Source organism: Erithacus rubecula (genome assembly GCF_903797595.1).
Source record: "Erithacus rubecula genome assembly, chromosome: 3".
NCBI classification, from domain to species: Eukaryota; Metazoa; Chordata; class Aves; order Passeriformes; family Muscicapidae; genus Erithacus; species Erithacus rubecula.
The window spans coordinates 125,360,046-125,377,495 of record NC_136689.1 but is presented as its reverse complement, the minus strand read 5'-3'; the positions used below and the strand labels follow the sequence as shown (position 1 = coordinate 125,377,495).

The 17,450-nt window shown below is 38.4% G+C and overlaps 1 protein-coding gene across 2 annotated transcripts in view; it reads right to left on the bottom strand.

The window, feature by feature from the left end:
• Window positions 1–17,450, bottom strand: part of ESRP1 (epithelial splicing regulatory protein 1) — a 33,052-nt gene that overhangs the window by 4,518 nt on the left and 11,084 nt on the right. Inside the window, exons 5-13 of one of the 2 annotated variants that reach the window (XM_079302462.1) lie at window positions 17,124–17,222; window positions 16,967–17,021; window positions 15,026–15,136; window positions 14,807–14,939; window positions 14,672–14,714; window positions 12,944–13,245; window positions 11,224–11,442; window positions 9,124–9,322; window positions 7,156–7,324 (exon numbers count right to left, since the gene is read on the bottom strand). In XM_079302462.1, coding sequence (XP_079158588.1) covers window positions 7,156–7,324; window positions 9,124–9,322; window positions 11,224–11,442; window positions 12,944–13,245; window positions 14,672–14,714; window positions 14,807–14,939; window positions 15,026–15,136; window positions 16,967–17,021; window positions 17,124–17,222 — 1,330 coding nt within the window. The remainder of the gene's footprint in view (window positions 1–7,155; window positions 7,325–9,123; window positions 9,323–11,223; window positions 11,443–12,943; window positions 13,246–14,671; window positions 14,715–14,806; window positions 14,940–15,025; window positions 15,137–16,966; window positions 17,022–17,123; window positions 17,223–17,450) is intronic. The other variant, XM_079302463.1, reaches the window with a different exon arrangement.

Here is a 17,450-nt window from a genome sequence, read left to right as displayed (position 1 = left end):
GCCTCAGAAACAAATACTTGCATGTTTTACATCAGCCCAGACAGAATTTCTACATTTGTTCTTAGTAGGTCTCACTATACAATGATCAAGTGCAAGAGCTTAAACTCTTTATATCCATCTGGTTCTTGAAATCAAATATGATATGAAGCATTTCCCAATGCAAACCTTTTTTCCTTATTAATTGATCCTTCTTAGATCTCATCAACAGGCAGATTGGATTCTTCCAATTAATATTTCTGAGATTGTTGTGTTCTCCAAATTATCTCAAAATAAAACAATTAAGTTTCAGAAATCAGTCTTGGCTCCAAGAACAAGTTCTCACATGTTCTAAAGGTTGATGCTGGCATTCAAGCAGCATTTATACACCTCAAGGGATCCCAAGTATTCATCACTAAAATTCTATGTGGAAACATTGAGGTTCACTGTCTGTCCTGATTTCCTAACAATTTTTTCCATTATACATTTGCTTAACATGTACCAATATCCAGAAGGAAGCTGTGGTTTATATTACAAGTGGGTGTGAGTTAGGAACAGTCAGCATACATAACCAAGCAGGTTTTCAGATCTCTGCCAAGTATCCTGCAGGTCCATCAAGAGAATCACAAACATACCCAGCACTATTTGCATGTAGGAACAAATATGTGCATAGACACCATCTAGAGGTTTCAGTTATCTCCCTGCAGATTTTCAATCCCTATTTTTCCTTTGACTTTTTTATCTGTAGTCCTGAAAGTTTTTTCTTTTGTTTGTGAAGTTAACTATTTTCTGCTTTGTGACAGATACTGACAACATCCTTTCATCAAGCTGATTAGCAGCTTCTATTAATTTCAGGACTGTAAGACAGGTCCCAATTGCATTGTTAGTCTTACTTCATATCCCTTACTCTAATACTCAGAGGACCACAAGCAGTGAAACAGAACTTGTCAGACTCATCCATTAGTGTTTCAAGATTAAGTTATTGTCTCTCTTTTCCATGTCTAGGAAGCCCAGCAGACCCAGAGCATCTCTGCAGCATCCCAAAGTGAGATCCTCTGACTGAAGCCAGCAGGAGGAACAGAAAAGGTAAAGGGCACAGATTAACAAGAAGATTTCAGAAAAAGGTAAAATGTTTTGACAGATGATCCCAGATTTCAGTGAACAGCTGATCTTTTCAGAAACTGGTAGGGATTTTCAAATACTCCTTAGGCTGATACAGGGCATGACTATAGTGTACATGTATATACAAGCTTATAGGATAATGCCTGTAAAATTCACTACTTGAAAGTAGCCCATGAGGAAATGCAGCTCCAATATAAAGCTTTTTTAGAAGTGGCTCATGCAAAAGTTAATAGTAAATTTTGTAGTATAACCACTAAAGTTGAAAGTTTTAACATGGTACTTAGTTGGCAAAAAATAACAAGACATGTTATTAGCAAAAGTATTTACATAGCCAGAATAATTTTCCCTTTTCAAGACTGGAATGTTTATCCCCATTTAAAGAGACTGCATAATTTGACAAATAGCAGAAGTAAGAGCACAAAACCATCAAGTCACCTTTTAATCAAACAAACATTTAACATTTTATAAACTATAAAATCATGGAGAAATATCATAGATGGTAGTCTCAACAAGGAATACTTGTTTTTAATTAAAAAAAAAAGAAAGAAGCTTTAAGCTCTAAGAAGTCTTATTCTAAGACCAACCCAAGCTCTATCCCTGGAAATACCCAAAGCTTCTTCAATACAGATGCCTTCCTCACATTTAACCAGATAACCTGTTGCCCACTCTTCCTACTGAAGTCAACTTCCCAGCTGATAAGGTCATGGTAGCAGAACAACAGTAAGAGGGAAAATGGATCCAGCAGCTCTGCCACAAAATACTGAAATAGTCTGCCCTGAGTAATGATGAGATCTTCAACACACCCCTGTAGAAGGCTGCTTCTGAGTAAAGTGAAGCATCTAGCAATGCACCTTGATGCCATGAGAACCTGAGATCATTGCAAATGTTTTAAAAAGTCATCTGCATGGATGACACACATGCCTTCAGGCATGACAGGCAGATCTTCTCTCCCACCACTGAACTGTGGTGTAAATAGGCAAAAGGAAAAACTAAACTCAAACTGATCTCTGCAGCAAGCTTGCACAATGTTACTATAACAATTAATCCTTCATACAAATCCAAACGTTTTACCTAGTTAGCAGAGGAACAGTCAGAAGATGACAGTAAGAGCTGCTACCTGAAAATCAAGTAATTGAGTATATTAAGGAAACAAAAGGAAGAAATTCCCACCAGTCTCCATGGCAGCATTTTGTATAGTGGGCTGAGTAAAAACTTGGACACTGCTGCCAACAACAGGCTTTTAACAGGCTTACCAGCTTTCAAGAAAAGTGGGGGTTTAGTTTGGTTTTTTAATTTAGATGATTTTACTATCTTGATATCCAGATAGTTGCTGATAGTTCTGCTGCTTTCACACACCATGGCAGTTTTACTAATTAAAACCTACATATGAAGGGATAATGACAACCTATAGAAGCATGCTACAATTAGTCTTCCCTACTAATGTACTCCTCTTCCAATGAAATATGGTAGTAGTTAAAGGCATCCCTGCTGTTTTAATCCTTTGCAAGCTACATTTATTTTGAAAGTGAATCATGAAGTGTCCCCCCAGACAATCATTCTGGTGACAAATTTGTGACATTAACTAAAGAGCTAAGGTTATTTTGACAAATTCATGGTTGAGAGCAGCTCAATGGAACAAGGACAAGTAATGAAGAGTCCCAGGTTCAGACACTTGATTTAAAACATTTGAACTCCATTTGCTGGACAGCAACTAAAAGCCTCCAACAGGCTTTTATATCCAGTGAAACCATCACTGCAGATGTGATTTCAAGCAATCCAAGCTGACATACTTAGCATAAAAATAATAATAAAAACAAAATCACAAGATTTAAGAGCTGTGGTCCAGAGTGTTGATGTGATGCTGTGAGCACAACTAAAAGAGGTTTTGTTTCTGGCTGCTGCTGTTCTCCATCTGTGACAGAGCTCCCAGGCTAAATACACATATGGTTGTTTCCTAACCCAGTTCTGTCAAGTGATGCTGGTTAGCCAGGCAGATATGTAAACAAAGCTGCTGGCAGCAGCTTTGAATGGTATCGCCCACTTGTTCCTAGGTTTGCCAGTTTTAAACTCCCTGTAACTTAATTGTGCTTCAATAAGAATCTGAGCAATAATCAAGGTTAGAAAAGACTCACTTGTTTCCCATGATGATCATTATGGAGAATCTGATTCATTGCAGAGAACAAGTGAGACTTCTTTCTAACCTTGATTATTGCTTAGATTGGTTATTTTACTTTCATACATACTTGTGCAAGCATGCATACATAAATATTAATGCTATATGTTGCACATGTATATACTTCCACAAGGTTATTAGTGTATAATGAGAAAACCCATACCTTTCCCAGAGCAGGAAGAGACATAAGCAGATAGATGAGAACACTAAGACATTACCCTGCATTTCCTTGTACAAGTGTCAGAACCATACCTTTATCACATAAAAAGACCTTTTAACTCAAACCACTCTAAAGGAAAGAACTGTATACACTGGCACAACAGAGAAATAGTCCAAACTTAACCACTATTAGACAAACACATTGGAACAGACTCATACTCTCAAGCAGCACCTGTATCTCTCAAGACAAGTCCCACAAAGGTGTGAACAAACAAGTTTACCTACCCACCTTGGTTCAACAGCACAAGAATTTACCATAGAACACAGAACACAAGAACACCCTTCTAGTTATTTTGAGTTCAAGGACTTCCTGAGCCAGGTGTGGTTTCTGTGTATTCACTAACTCACAATGAATTTCCTGCCATGAAATTTATCCAGTTTGTTTGAACCCACACCAGGTTTCAGTTTCCATATCATGTTGTGGCTAACAATCCTACAATTAAGAAGTTCCTCTTTCCACTATGCTATCTAAAATACTTTTTAAAAAAGTAAAAAGCATAAATTTACTCCTACATGTATGGATTTTTGACAAACACTTTTAAGGCTTTCATCTTCTCTTGAGTGAAAGAAAAAGGAAAAAAAGAAAACCGCTGTTCCCAAAGAATTAAAAAAAACAAAAAAACCCAAAAAAATCAAACAAAAAACCCCTTTTGTTTCTATACTAGAACAGTTGATTCTTAAAATTGCACCTGAGTAAGCTGAGATGACCCATGGTAGTAGTTGTGGAAAAATTACCAAACTGTGAAAAGGACTTAATGATTGCAGATTTCTGGGCAGCTGCTATGTGTGAAAACTAGACCCACAAGAAAACTGTTTATTTTGGGAAAAAGTCTCAGTAACATGGCAAGAAAGACTCCTCTCCCTACTTCAACTGAAGCAAAATTATTTTAGAAGTAGTAAACTGACTGAAAATACCAAATTTTGTCTCTATATTGTGTGGAGAGGAAGCAGGGAAGACAAGTGTTCTGAAGTTTTATTCTAATTTCTTATTATTTTTCTTTTAATTCTATTAATAAAGTTTTCTTTATACCCTTTAAAGCTTTGAATCTACTTTGCTCTCCCCCAATCCTTATCTCACAACAGAAAATGAATAAATAATTCTAGTGGGTAGGCTGATGTTTAGCCAACACTAAACCCACTACAGAACTCAATAAATACAGTAAGTTTCAACTTTGTTTTAAAACTGTTTACCCTGTAGCAGTAGTTCAAGTTTTTATATGGTAAAAGTTTCTATAGGATGTGTTAGCAATTGCCAAGTGCAGTTATTGCTTCCAGTGTACATACAGCACCTAGTACATCTAGGATTAGATAAAGGAAAACTCCTCCCTCCCAGGAATCCTATTGTTCTTTCTTAAAAGCTTGGGACTAGAGAGAGAGAGAGACCACTGATTTGCTGTCAGAACATGTTGCCAGATATAATTACAAGCTGAACAGTGATATCAAAGACTGACAGATCCCGAATAACTTGCTCTCCCTCCTTTTCATTAGGAGCTCACTAAAGCTATTTTAATAGCTTAGAAGCCATCCATTTCTTTACATGACTGGTTTCATCACCAAAGCTGTAAGAGCATTAAGACAAGTCTGAGTTTCAGGATTTCTGATAGGTACTGAAGATCAAGCCAATATCTTCCTCCTTACCACCATTTAAGCTGATTTCTGTGTAGAAATGGAGTTGGACTACTATAAAGCAACTTGACCTTGCAAAACACAAGTTGTAGGAGCTTTTGGCAGCAGCTCAAAGAAATTTTCCTTATTTCCATAAATATTCACCAGTTAGATTTATGAACCATTGTCTGATTATTACCTACCAGCACTATACTGCTTTTCCTGGATGTGCTTTTAAATGGAACACTTAGTACAGAGGACACCCCATTCTTTCCTGCTGCACATACTTGACTTTTGAATTAAACTTCAGAACCAGAAAGCTACATGTAAGGGTGTTCTGATTGCTACTTCAAATGGACCAAATAATGATTTGCATCCTGGACAAAGCACAGGAACTTGTCTGAAAAGCAGTAAGAATTAAAAAACAATAGCAAAAAAAAAAACAACAACAACAAAAAAACAAACCGAAACAGACAAACAAACAAAAAACCCAATAAACCAACAACCCAAAACAAAACAACTAAACAAATTTAAAAAACCCAACAAGCCAAAAACAGCTACAAAGAATCACTACTATTAGAGCATATACAAATTGTCTGTAAACCAAACATTTACTCTGGATGGGAAAGCAATACCTATACACCAAATCTCATAACAAAGAAAGACACCAACTTGACTCCAGAATTTTCCTTATTTTCTTTAAAAGGGCAGTATTTGCAATTGGCAGAGAAGCTATCCAATAATGGTTTCCTAAAAACAGTGAACAACTGGCAGTTAGACAAGAATATAATAAGAACATTTTGATCAGTCTGTGACCAATATACATGCCCACAGCCCAAGCAGCCATTGATGGGACTCATGTGGGATCTCATTCAGTGAGAAATCACTATGGCCTGACATTTAGCCTCCAGTGGCCAGTCTATTCTCATCTTAAGAAGGATATCAGTAACCAAAGACTATTACTGCTACTGTATTTTCAGGAAGTATAGAATTGTTACTGAGAACCTCATTTTATATTGCCAGTGCAAGTTTGGAATTTTATTTTTCTTAATCTTACATTAACAAAGCTGAGTTTGGTAATATTATCAAAACATAAAACAGATACTGAAGGCATCATAGAAAATAACTCATGAGTGAAGAAAACATTTTAATAAAAAGCTACAACAGTCAGTTCACAGACACATAGGTAAAGTAGTAAGAAAACCTTTGTTATATTAAAGGTATTGAAGAGCTCATATTGCTTAACAACTTCCTAAGCAGCTATTTGTTCCCTTCTGCAGAGATAAAAACTTGAGCTGGTTAGCAGATTTCCTAACAGATGAGAAGTGGTTTATGGCTTAAAGGGAACACAGTTCCTTCCAAGGCCTCATGACTGCAGAGGGCAACAGGTATCCAGAGATTTTTGTTCTGTAGCAGACAGCTAATATATCCAGAAGAACCAAAAGCCCTTTGTGAGAAGTGCTTATGGAGGACAGGAAGAACACGTGCCTCTATATGCTTAACATATGCATTCAATACAATACGTGTTCATAAGTAAACAGTTTTCATCATAGAGGTCAAGAGTTACTTTGTTACAAAACCAGAGGCAATATTTCAGAAGTTAAGGCAGACCATCCATTCCAAAGAGGGGCCAAGGGCTTCTTTATGGACATGGGTAGGAGTACTGCACATATCAATTCCCACTGAGGGCATAATAAAGCAAACTAATAAGTTTAAGAGGAATGTAAGGTGAAACCAAAATAATAAAAAATATCTGACTTAAATGTGTTTTCCTAGGTTATAAAAGAAAAAAAAAAAACCCAGAAAAAAAAACCTGACCAACTCCCAGGCCCCCAGACATTGCTACCTGCAATACTCTAAAAATTGGAAAATCCCTGGTTATTCTGAAATTGTTTCCCTGAACAAGATACCAAACAAGTTGTTCTTGGTATCACAAGTCCTTAGCAGAGCAGACAATTTCCTTTTGTGAACTTTGTGCATTTGCTGGAAACAATTAAAAAAACCAAAAAAACCAAAAAAACAAACTTCTTCATTGCTGCTTGGGCTCTCCTCTGCTTTACCTGGGGTAATATGCTGTGTAGTTCATGAAGAGCTGAGCCCCAGCAGGGTAGTAGGCTGTGGAGGGCTGGAGTGTTCGTGGGTTCAGAAGCATGGATGGCTGATACAGAGCAGCTTCTGTTGGCACAACTGCAGCAGGAGCTGGAAAGGAGTAGGCAGGGGGTGAAAGGCCTGCAGGGAACAAATGGAAAATAGATTAGGACCTCTGAAATTCCAGAGCTAATTAAGACCATACATACATAACCCCACAGTACATCAAGAACCTTCACAATCTTCTCATCCTTGTTCACCACAGAAAAAAAAACATGAGCCAGCAATGTGAGTGTGACTAACACAAAGTGTTGCACCCAGTCAACAGTAAAGTAAAAAAATAAACAAAAAGCCATCTCTTGCTCTGGGATTAAGGTCTCTTTCTGATATATAGGTCAGTTTTGCTTGTCTAAGCTCAGATTTTTATGAAGTCTCAAATCAAGAACTATGAGACTTCTCCATGGTAAGAAGAAAACTTCTTGATAGAAATCAGTTTAACATTCAACAAAAGAAAGAATACTTTCATCCTGGTATTACTTATCCCTTAATTAATAAACAGCAGGGTGAGAAAAGTCATGGCTTTTCAGCTTGAAGTGTTAACACTAAATTAAAAACAAAAAACAAACATACAAGATGTTAGTCCCTAAATGAAGTCTCACTGATGAGAGTTTACCCTCCTCCTTTGCTTTCCTTTTCTCCTCCCCACTGCCATAGAAGTGAATATAAAGCTTTAGAGCAAGTAAGTCTTTAGTTTTGCTATTCAGACTTGCAGCCAACATCTCACTGAATTGTAAAATGTGGAAGGACAGAGCCAAAAGGCATTATCTGAGGAATATATCACAGGCACTTGAAGTTGGAAACAGACACATTGATACCTCTGTGTTTCCAAAGTTTATGACTCTGCCCAAGAACCTGTCCTAGACACTCTCAGAAGGTTCCAACACATCTGGAACAGCCATCACACATAGGACTACCTACTGCTGATCCCTGCTCAAGATTCTTTCAATGAAAAAAAAAAAAACTCTCCCAAGGATTGGCTGAATGTCTACTTGCACTCAAAAGAAACCACTCTAAAGGAGGTTTGGTGCTGTATTTGTGGCTCTGACTAGCATGTAGAATACATTTCTTAAGAAGTCCACCACCAATACAATACCAAAAAAATACACTTGCATAGAGAGTCAAGTAGCAGCTTTCTCTTTCTATCTTGCCACTTATGATTTTGGAAGCTAAGTATTACTTTTCCCATAGGTTCAGATTTATGTGGCACAGACAGTAAGTTAGCCCTTATGCTCTTAAAGCATTTCCCCCAAAAGTTTGCATAGAAGTCAATCTCATCCTAGTAGCTCTGAGAATCAAAATTTAAAATTAAATACAGATTCTGCAATTCTGAGGCAGAAGCCATGTGTATTTCACTTCCACAAAGCCAAATCTCCATTCCATATGAACAACAAAAAGCAAAAGGAAGAATTCGGTCAGTTGCAGTGCAAAAGGCAGAACAGGTGATTAAGTCTCAAAGAGGATCACTACCTACAGTTTCTCATATTAAGTTTTGGAAGTGAAAATGGAAGGTCTTTTACTTGACATGTTCACCATGACAAAAATGTAAGTACAGATAAGTTTAAATGCAAAACAGTTCTTAAAGGTTTAGGCAGGGCTTAGAAATTATTCTTTGGAGTCATAACTCATCCCAACCAATTAAAGCTTCAGGAAGGAAAGGGAAAATCTGCCACTGGAAAAGCAAAAGTAGTTCTTCAGTCATAATAATTCACAACCAAAGGGAAAAATAATGACTGTAAACTGGTGATGGTTTAAGACTAAAGACCTTATGTTAAGGCCCCCATCTGAGAATGCTTTCCAGGAACCAGGATCAGTGCCAGCAAAGCAGCTCCAATACCTACCCACTGTGTAGAGTGCAGTGGCAAGACCCAAGCAAAACTTACATGGTAACTTACATGGTGGTGGGGACAAGCCATTTCGATTTAAAGTGCCCCCCATTAACACAAAGTTCATCTCTTCAGCAGAACACTGAAAGACTTCAACATATCTGTCCTTCATAGTCTTCTTATGACACTTCTGTGCAGCCAGGAAAGCTCGATCTGCAGATTTCATCTGAATGAAAGCATCTCCTGATGGACGACCCTACAAAAAAAGCAGATAAAAGAGAAATTAAGGAGCAGCATAGCAATAATTTGTGCTGTTATAAGCAGTCTCTTCAGTCATAAATGAATTCATCTCCAAAGACAAGTACAGTCAGTCATCCTGAGTACTCATCAGCCTATTTAAGCTCTGAAGTTTTTCCCCAAAGTTTGTTTATATTAATTCACCTGTTTTGATCAAGCTACATTGTAACTTGTTACTTCTATATCTAAAAAAGCAATTGCACCTATAGGACAGGCTGTAATTCAGGAGTACTTTGAAACCTGCTCTTACAAATTTATTACAAATGCATAATTGAAAGATCTAGTCCCAATTTATTACCTGCAATTTTTAAAATTCAAGGATAAATATAGTCAAGTGCTCATTGCTAAGCAATTTGTTTTAAATTTCCTTTATTCAGACCAATATGGGCTGGGATATTTTAGTAGAGTACTAACTAGCCTAACATTTGGTATGAACTTGCAGAGGAAAAAAAAAAAAAACATCTTTATATATGTAAAAGAGTGGGATGCACCACTGGGAGGAGTTATGTTAGCCACATTCAGCTGCTGACTTGAAGTCACCAAAACTAGAAAGAGAAATCTGAAGGCAGCTCTAACTCCAGGACCAGGCCAGTTCTTCTCGTTTTAGAGAGAACAATTTTATCAGCATCGTTTACACAGTCATTCATGATTAGAGGGTTGAAAACTAGGAACATGGAGAAAGGCCAGTAGTTAGGCAAAAGCAGTATGGGGGGTGTTGGGAATGGTGGGATAGCTTTGTGTAGGACAAGGGCAGCAGACAGCCTTTAGGGTTATATGCACACACTAATTTCTTCATCCAGGTGTTCATTAGTGCTGTCAAGGGCTGATACTACTGGAAATCATTACTTGTTCTTGAATATCTGCACTTCTCTCAGTCTCTCCCAGCACTGCACATTCATTACAGATTTTAGCCTTGTCTAGGTCAAGTCCCCACAGACAAGGAATGCCTTTAGATAGAGAAGTAACTATAGGTATTTCAGCACCCGTCTATCCCCATACTCCTGAAACACAGAAGTCTTACTTTGGGACCAGGAAGTATTTTTTAGTTTTAGCTGACATCAAGTCAAAGCTAAAACAGTTTTAGAAGCATCATTTTTATACAGCCACAAGCAGCAATAAGTTTGTTCTGTTGAACCACTCAGACCATCTCCAAAGAGTTAAAGGACTCCTCCCCCCTGAAGTCACAAGAAGATAAAGATCACCAGAATGCACAATCGTTCGTAGAAAAGGTTTTGGTAGAAACTGCTTCCAGAAAACAATGGCAAAGATGTGACACCTTAGACACATCAATGAGCTGTTAATCTTAGTGCTTAGCTGTGACTGTTTAAAGAAAGCAACAATACAGGAAACTCAAAGCTTCTGTTTCTGACTTTTGACATAGTAATTCCTGTCTCTAGAAGGCAGCAGTCACATTTGTCCTCAGATGTACTTGCAGCACATTGTTCAGCAAGGCAGGGACAAACCACTCCTTTGAGAGCTAACATTGCCCACATTTGTGTTTTGATGGCACTCCTCACCAGCTACAAGAAGAATCATGCATGCTGTTGAGCAAGATTCTTCAGTTCAAGCCTCCTACCGGGCAGGATCATGGCTGCTGCTCTTGGAGCACCAACCTCTCCAAGACTATGGCTTAGCTTTCAGCATGTGAGTCTCAGTGAAAGAAGCCACTCAACAGCAAATACAGCAGCTGGCACAGCAGAGTTCAAGTCATCTATTGCCACTACACTTTTAGAAGAGAGCTGGAGATCCATTAATACCATTAGTGCTAATCTCAAAGCTGCTTCCCTATGGATATCATCAGGACTCTATTCACATATACAAGCATTTGGCAGAGTGGCTAGAAACATGTTGCCTACCAACCTGGTGATTTAGTACCATGTGAACTCCATGGGTCCGAATATCTGTAGAAAACTCTCCCAGGAACTCCAGAATGTCCTCTATAGTAGCAGCATAGGGAAGACCACGCAAACGTATGCAGTCTCTGATGTTAGTGGGAGGCACAAACTGTTGAGGTAATACTGGAAGAATTGGAGGTGTTGGGAGAGGAATGAGAGGCGTGGAAGAGTACCTGTTCAGCACCTGTGCAAAACAAAAAAAGATTACAGAAGCCTCCTTACTCATTCTTCAACTTAGAAGGAGTAAATGTAACCCTAATGCCACTCATTTTCACTCTGGGCAGTATTTTAAGAAACAAATGAGCTAGATACAAATATTAACTGCAAAACATTTGAGTTCTAAGCACTATGTTGTGGTTTAAGCTCAGAATCTAGCACACTTCTATAGTCATTCTACAATAAACAGTCATGCCACTGTTGTTTTTTTTTTTAATGTTGTCATTCTTGAAAAAGTTTTGTTTTGGGAAATTTACTTGAGCAGTTTATGAAAGTCTCAATAGATATCTTAGAACATGAAACCTGTATATCTATAATATTTTTATTGTAAAATTATCCTAAAACATTCTACCATCTACAGAGTCACAATGACACTTCTACCCAGAAATATCTCCTCTGCAAAATGTTAGGGGAGTTTGGGAACTAGAAGCACGTTTCACAAACCTCATATTCCTATCTGTGCCTACCATAGTCCATTCAAGAAACATTAGCAACATCACTGAGTCCCAGTATGTGTGACACACTTTGAATATTCAGGGAACTTTTCACCAGACAGGGCTTTTGCTGTTAAAGTTATTAACAAGAAATATCAATCACTAATCCTGAAGTCTCTCTGAGCAAGATTAAGATTTATTTGCATTTACACAGCTATCAGAAGGCTTTATGAAACAAACATATGAGAGTATTTCAGAAACATGCAATGACAAGTGAGCACTGCAGCTCTGCCTTCTCATCACTAATGTCTCCTTTTAAACAAGGCACTGAGATCTCTATGGCTATGATTTGCATCATAGATGATACTTTTTAGAATCATGTCTGGAAGTTATTTACCTCAACTGAAGCTCTGCAAATCCTTTTTTGAGACTTAAACAGTCCACTCAGCTATCCTTCCTTCCCCTGACACCTTAGTTGCTATTAATGGGGTCTCAAGACCTGTTAAGCCAGACTCTTCAGTCTCAAAGTCCTGCCACCCTCTGCTAGGTAGCCTGTGCTTGCAGAAGGTGGCAGAGACTGCTCTTAAAAGGATTTGCAGAATTCTTCAGATACATTACACTAGAGAGGACAACTACATTAAAAGATTTTGCTATTTTGTGTCAATGACTAAAGATAAATCTTTTAGCTCAAGATTTGTTGCTAAACACTCCTTCTGAATAAATCATCATTGGATTTAATCAAATTCAGAATATGTAGTGTAAAGCACTAGACCCACATCCACATTTTACAAAGCTATTGGAAGCCAAAACCCCTAAGGTTTGTATATGATTCAGAACATCCCTATACCATAAGGCTTTACATTTCAAGGGAGCAAATTCTCACAGAAATTCAGACAATACTCATTCCAGCAAGAGTCAAGAGTGAGAAAAGATAAAAGCAGCTTTCAAGACAAGGCCAAGCATTATTTGCTTCCTCTACTGCCAGCATAGAAATTTGGACTACAAAATGCCAACATTTGAAAGGTTTGCACCTACCTGCTGAACTTCTGCTGCAGTGCTCCGGAAGAGTTCAATGTATCTTTTCCCCAGCAAATCCTTGTGCTTTTTCAGTGCATTTTGTGCATATTCTTCACAAGCAAACAAGACAAAGGCATCCCCTGTTGGCCTGCTGTCAGGGTAAGTGACAAACAGGACTCCCTCCTTTCCTCCTGTTACAGGGCAGTGCTGGCCAAAGAAAGCCAGCACTTCTTCTGTTGTTACATTGAAAGGAAGACCTCTCATCCTGACAATCACTTGGTTTTCTTTTGACAAGAATTGTGCAACCTCATTGGAAGTACCTTTAACAAAAAAACAGATGCACTTCAGTCTAAGCAATGATGTAAAATCATGAGCATAGCTGCATCTTCTCCATGGGCAGTTTTTGAGAAGCTAGAACAATATTTGCCTCTAAGGTCAGGAAAGATGACCCTCTGATAAACTAAATATATTATATAGGACACCTCCCATAAAAGCATAATAATGTTACTCCATTTAGAGGATATTAATCTTCATTCAAAGGAAAAATATTAAGTACTTGCAACATTCAAAGCCCAAGGAAAGCACAATCTGTCAATCTCTTGTGTGAGCAGGACCTGTGCTACTGTGCCACTTGTCTAACTTTGGAATATCTGTCATGCTCTGGAGCTGTAATATATGGCAACCAAGTACCCAGATCATTGTGCTAGGAAAGAATGCTGGAAGAGCATGTTGAAAACAGCTCAGGGATTTCAGCCTATCCCAACAGAACTGTCAAAGTCTGCCAATTCTACTTCCAGTACCTTTAGGAGACCAGTGATGCTAATAACATGACCTTATTCCAAAATAACTGCTAATCAAATTCATGCCTTATTACAATCCTTTCACTTTCACAGCTCCTATTCTGCAAAGTTTGGTTGTACCAGACACACACCATTCTTTGCTAATTAATGTTACTGTGCAGTGACATGGTGTAACTACTACCAAACCTATCAGTTAGCTGTGTAGCTGACAGCTTAACAGCCTCTCCCACTCTGAAGCCTCAAGCTCAGATATCCAGTTAGTCACTTAAACCTCAGCCCAAATCACCATCAGGAAGCAATAAGGACCTTATAGCAGCATTGCAGATAAAACAGCTTATTGGTTCTTAATTCAAATTTTGTATGCTTGCAGGCATAAATGAGAAGAGAGATCAAGAGTGTTAGAAGAGCAAATTTTGCAGCCTTTCAATTTTCAGCAAATATTTCAAGATTCCCTTCAAATAAGCACTTACCCTAAACCCTCCCCATTAAGTCTGAGGTAAATATGTGATTCGAAGAAAATTAATTCCATATATCCCTTGCATTTACACTGTGACATCTGTTTGTTTTTACATGCAAGCTTCCAGAGCACCAGCAGTTACATTGTTTTGAAAAGCTACTCTGGTTTCATTTTTTTCAGCAATCAGTAACATTTAGATTCCCACTACCACAAAGATGATCTAACAAATTAAGTTCATATAAAAGATCACTTTGCCCAATCAAATCCTGACTGACACACCACTTGAAAATGGCAAGAATGCAGAAGAGGCAGACAGATAAATCATGGAACGTCTTGGACTGCTGCTAGTAGAATATATAGTAATCAATACACCAGACAGCTACTTGTCCAAAGACAGAAAAAAGGGCCACATTCAACAGGAGCAGTTTGCAGCCAAAAGCTAGAAATGCTAATGGAACAAACCACCTCATTTCATCCCATAGAAATTACCTCCTGCAATTTTAAGGAAGTCTTCACCTGTTGCCTTGTATACCTAAAGAGAGAAAAAAAAAGATAAACATGTGATTGCCATTTAATTTGCATTCCCTTTGAGAAGAGGGTTTCAAAGCCCATCACATCACCCACCTCTATGTATCGGTTCCCCATGTGATGCTTGTGCCTTTGCAGTGCTAGATCTCTATGCTCTTCACTTACGAACCTCACAAGAGCCTCTCCATTCCTCCTACCTTGGGCATTGAGACAAAGTGCAGCACCTCCTCTGCAAGATTTGAATCAAGAGATGAAACTCCATGACTTACACAGCTAAAGAGTTACAACTGTACGAGTAAGTTCTTAGCTACTCACTTGGCAATATTTAGACCTTTGAAGAATCTCGCTATGTCCTGGTCAGATGACTGCCATGGCAATCCTCTTGCTCGAATAACAGCATTGTCATCCACAAGTTCCATCTTGCTGCTGCAGGCACAACAAGTAGTAGTAAATGCAGAGACATGTGCCTCCAGTATCTGTCACAAACCAACCTGCCTGCTTTCCATTTGTACTCTGGTAACAGGCTTCTTCCCTGCTCCATGACTGCTGGATGGCAATGCCAAGGCAGTGAGGCCCAAATGCCACCAGTTGAAAGCCACTGTACAAGTCTCTCCAAGGGAAAGTTTGCTTTGCTGAGTTTCCCTTTCCAAGTTCCCCTTTCCAGCTTGACCACATTTCTCTTTGAGTTGTCATCTCTTTCATCATATTCCTAATTTACTTCTATCTCCCAACATCATTTGTGCTTCTCTTATCTGAAGAAGGTTACTGGCATAAGAATCAAGTACTTGCTATCCTAATCTAGCTAGGCAGAAATTGAAGCAGAACAATTAGATGTAACAGAAATTAGTGCTGATTATTTCTACTGTGACACTGTATAAGAACCAGTCACAAGCCAAGACCAAATCTGTTCAGGGCTGTACTCAGCACACACAGGACTCTGGCCTGAGGAGTCAAGCCTTAACATTCCTGGTCCAGGCCATCACTGTGATACTAAAGACTAATATAGCTAAAGGCTACACTGGCTGCTTAGCATGGGAATAGCTTAGCCAGAGAAAGCCAAGTTTAATTGGTCATTACTGCAGTCTCTTTTGTTCTCTTACTTCTTGGAAGTGTCAAGTACAACAAAACCTCACAGCTACCCAAGCCTGCCTTTCTGGCTATCCAGGAACAGCTTTTTTTTTTTGCACCAAGAGCTTAAGTGACTGATTAAGTAGATGAAGTGTTGTTCAGTAGTAGAGGACTCCCTCGTACAAAAGGCCTGTAGTATGCCTGGAGGGTCATGTTTCTCACTCACATTTTAATTTCTCAGGTGGCCTTTCTGTAGCTCTCAAACTGTTCCCCCTTGCCTCCTACTTCTGTACTTGTCATTACCTCAAAATGTGAATCTTCCACTTCATCCCAGAATTTTGTTAGTGAAAAGGAAAAAGCTTAGAACAAGGCTGAACACAGCCCCTGAGCTAATCTCTCTGAATTCTTTCTGCCAATGTTGCATTTTTTCTTATATTTTTACTCAAAAGTATAAGCATCATCTACCATTATGACAGATCCTTAATCTGAAAGGGGGAAGTGATTGTGCAAGATGGGAATACAAATAAGGTCAGTTTAACACCAATACCTTATGAGATTGCAGAGAAATCATTGATAAAACCACTGAGAAAAATCTGTATTTACACATAGAAAAAACAGTTACGTTAACCCAACTTTGTTGTACCTAAGCAACAAAGCAGGCATCAAAAGCAGATAAAGCTTTATGTTTAAAACATATTTGGGAATAAGAATCACCATGGTTTAAACAACTGAATGGTAGCACAGTATTTCTGGAACAATATCTTTATGAAAGTGTTTTTTCCCCTATTAAAAAATTATGTATATGCAGTACCTGTGTAGTAAATTGCAGGAAGAGTGCAAGAATTAGCAACTAATAGAGTTATTTCTGAAACACTGCTTACATTCTCTCTTAATAGCACAACACACATTGCACCCATTATAAGCACTTATTAGCAGAACACAGAACTCACAGCAGCTAACAGGCAACACTGAAGCCTAACAAGGAAACAGGCTTGCATCTGATCAGAGATTGTCTGGTCCCTTTCACACTTGAAGGATCTAATCAATTCCCATAGCAGTGGGAAGGGAAATAAATATGATGGTAACAGCTATTGGCAAATTAGGAATAGAGAGAAGCTGACCAAAACAGCAACCTTAAATAAGTGGTATTAGTTGAAACATGTGCAACAAGAAGGAAGAAGTACTTACCAAGGCCCACTTTCAAATTTGTAGTTCACCCTTTCTGGATCTGAAAATTTGTGATCTATGAAAAACAGCACAAGTTATTTCCTATTTTGTCAATGTACAGGACAGGCAGCAAAACCGAAGAAGGAACAAAGAAAAGTCCTTCATCATAATCACTTACTGTATGGTTCAGATATTAATGTTAAAATAATATTCCCCATATCTTCAACTTGAGATGCTCCATAGGGAAATGTTGGACTATTCTTGTCAAGATTTAAATCTTTATGCTGGAGTTAAGTCAATCATCACCAAACAGATTTCTAATTGGTTTCCTGCTAGGGCAACACACTTTGATGTTGTACTTTTATGTTGCTTCTCAGGGGAATATTTACTCCATCTTCCTGCTGGGATACATTAGCTACTCTGCCTTGGCCTCTAGTTACTGCCACCTGCAGGAGTTGTAAGGTTACTCCAGAAAGTGTCTGGGGACATGAGACCCCATAATAAG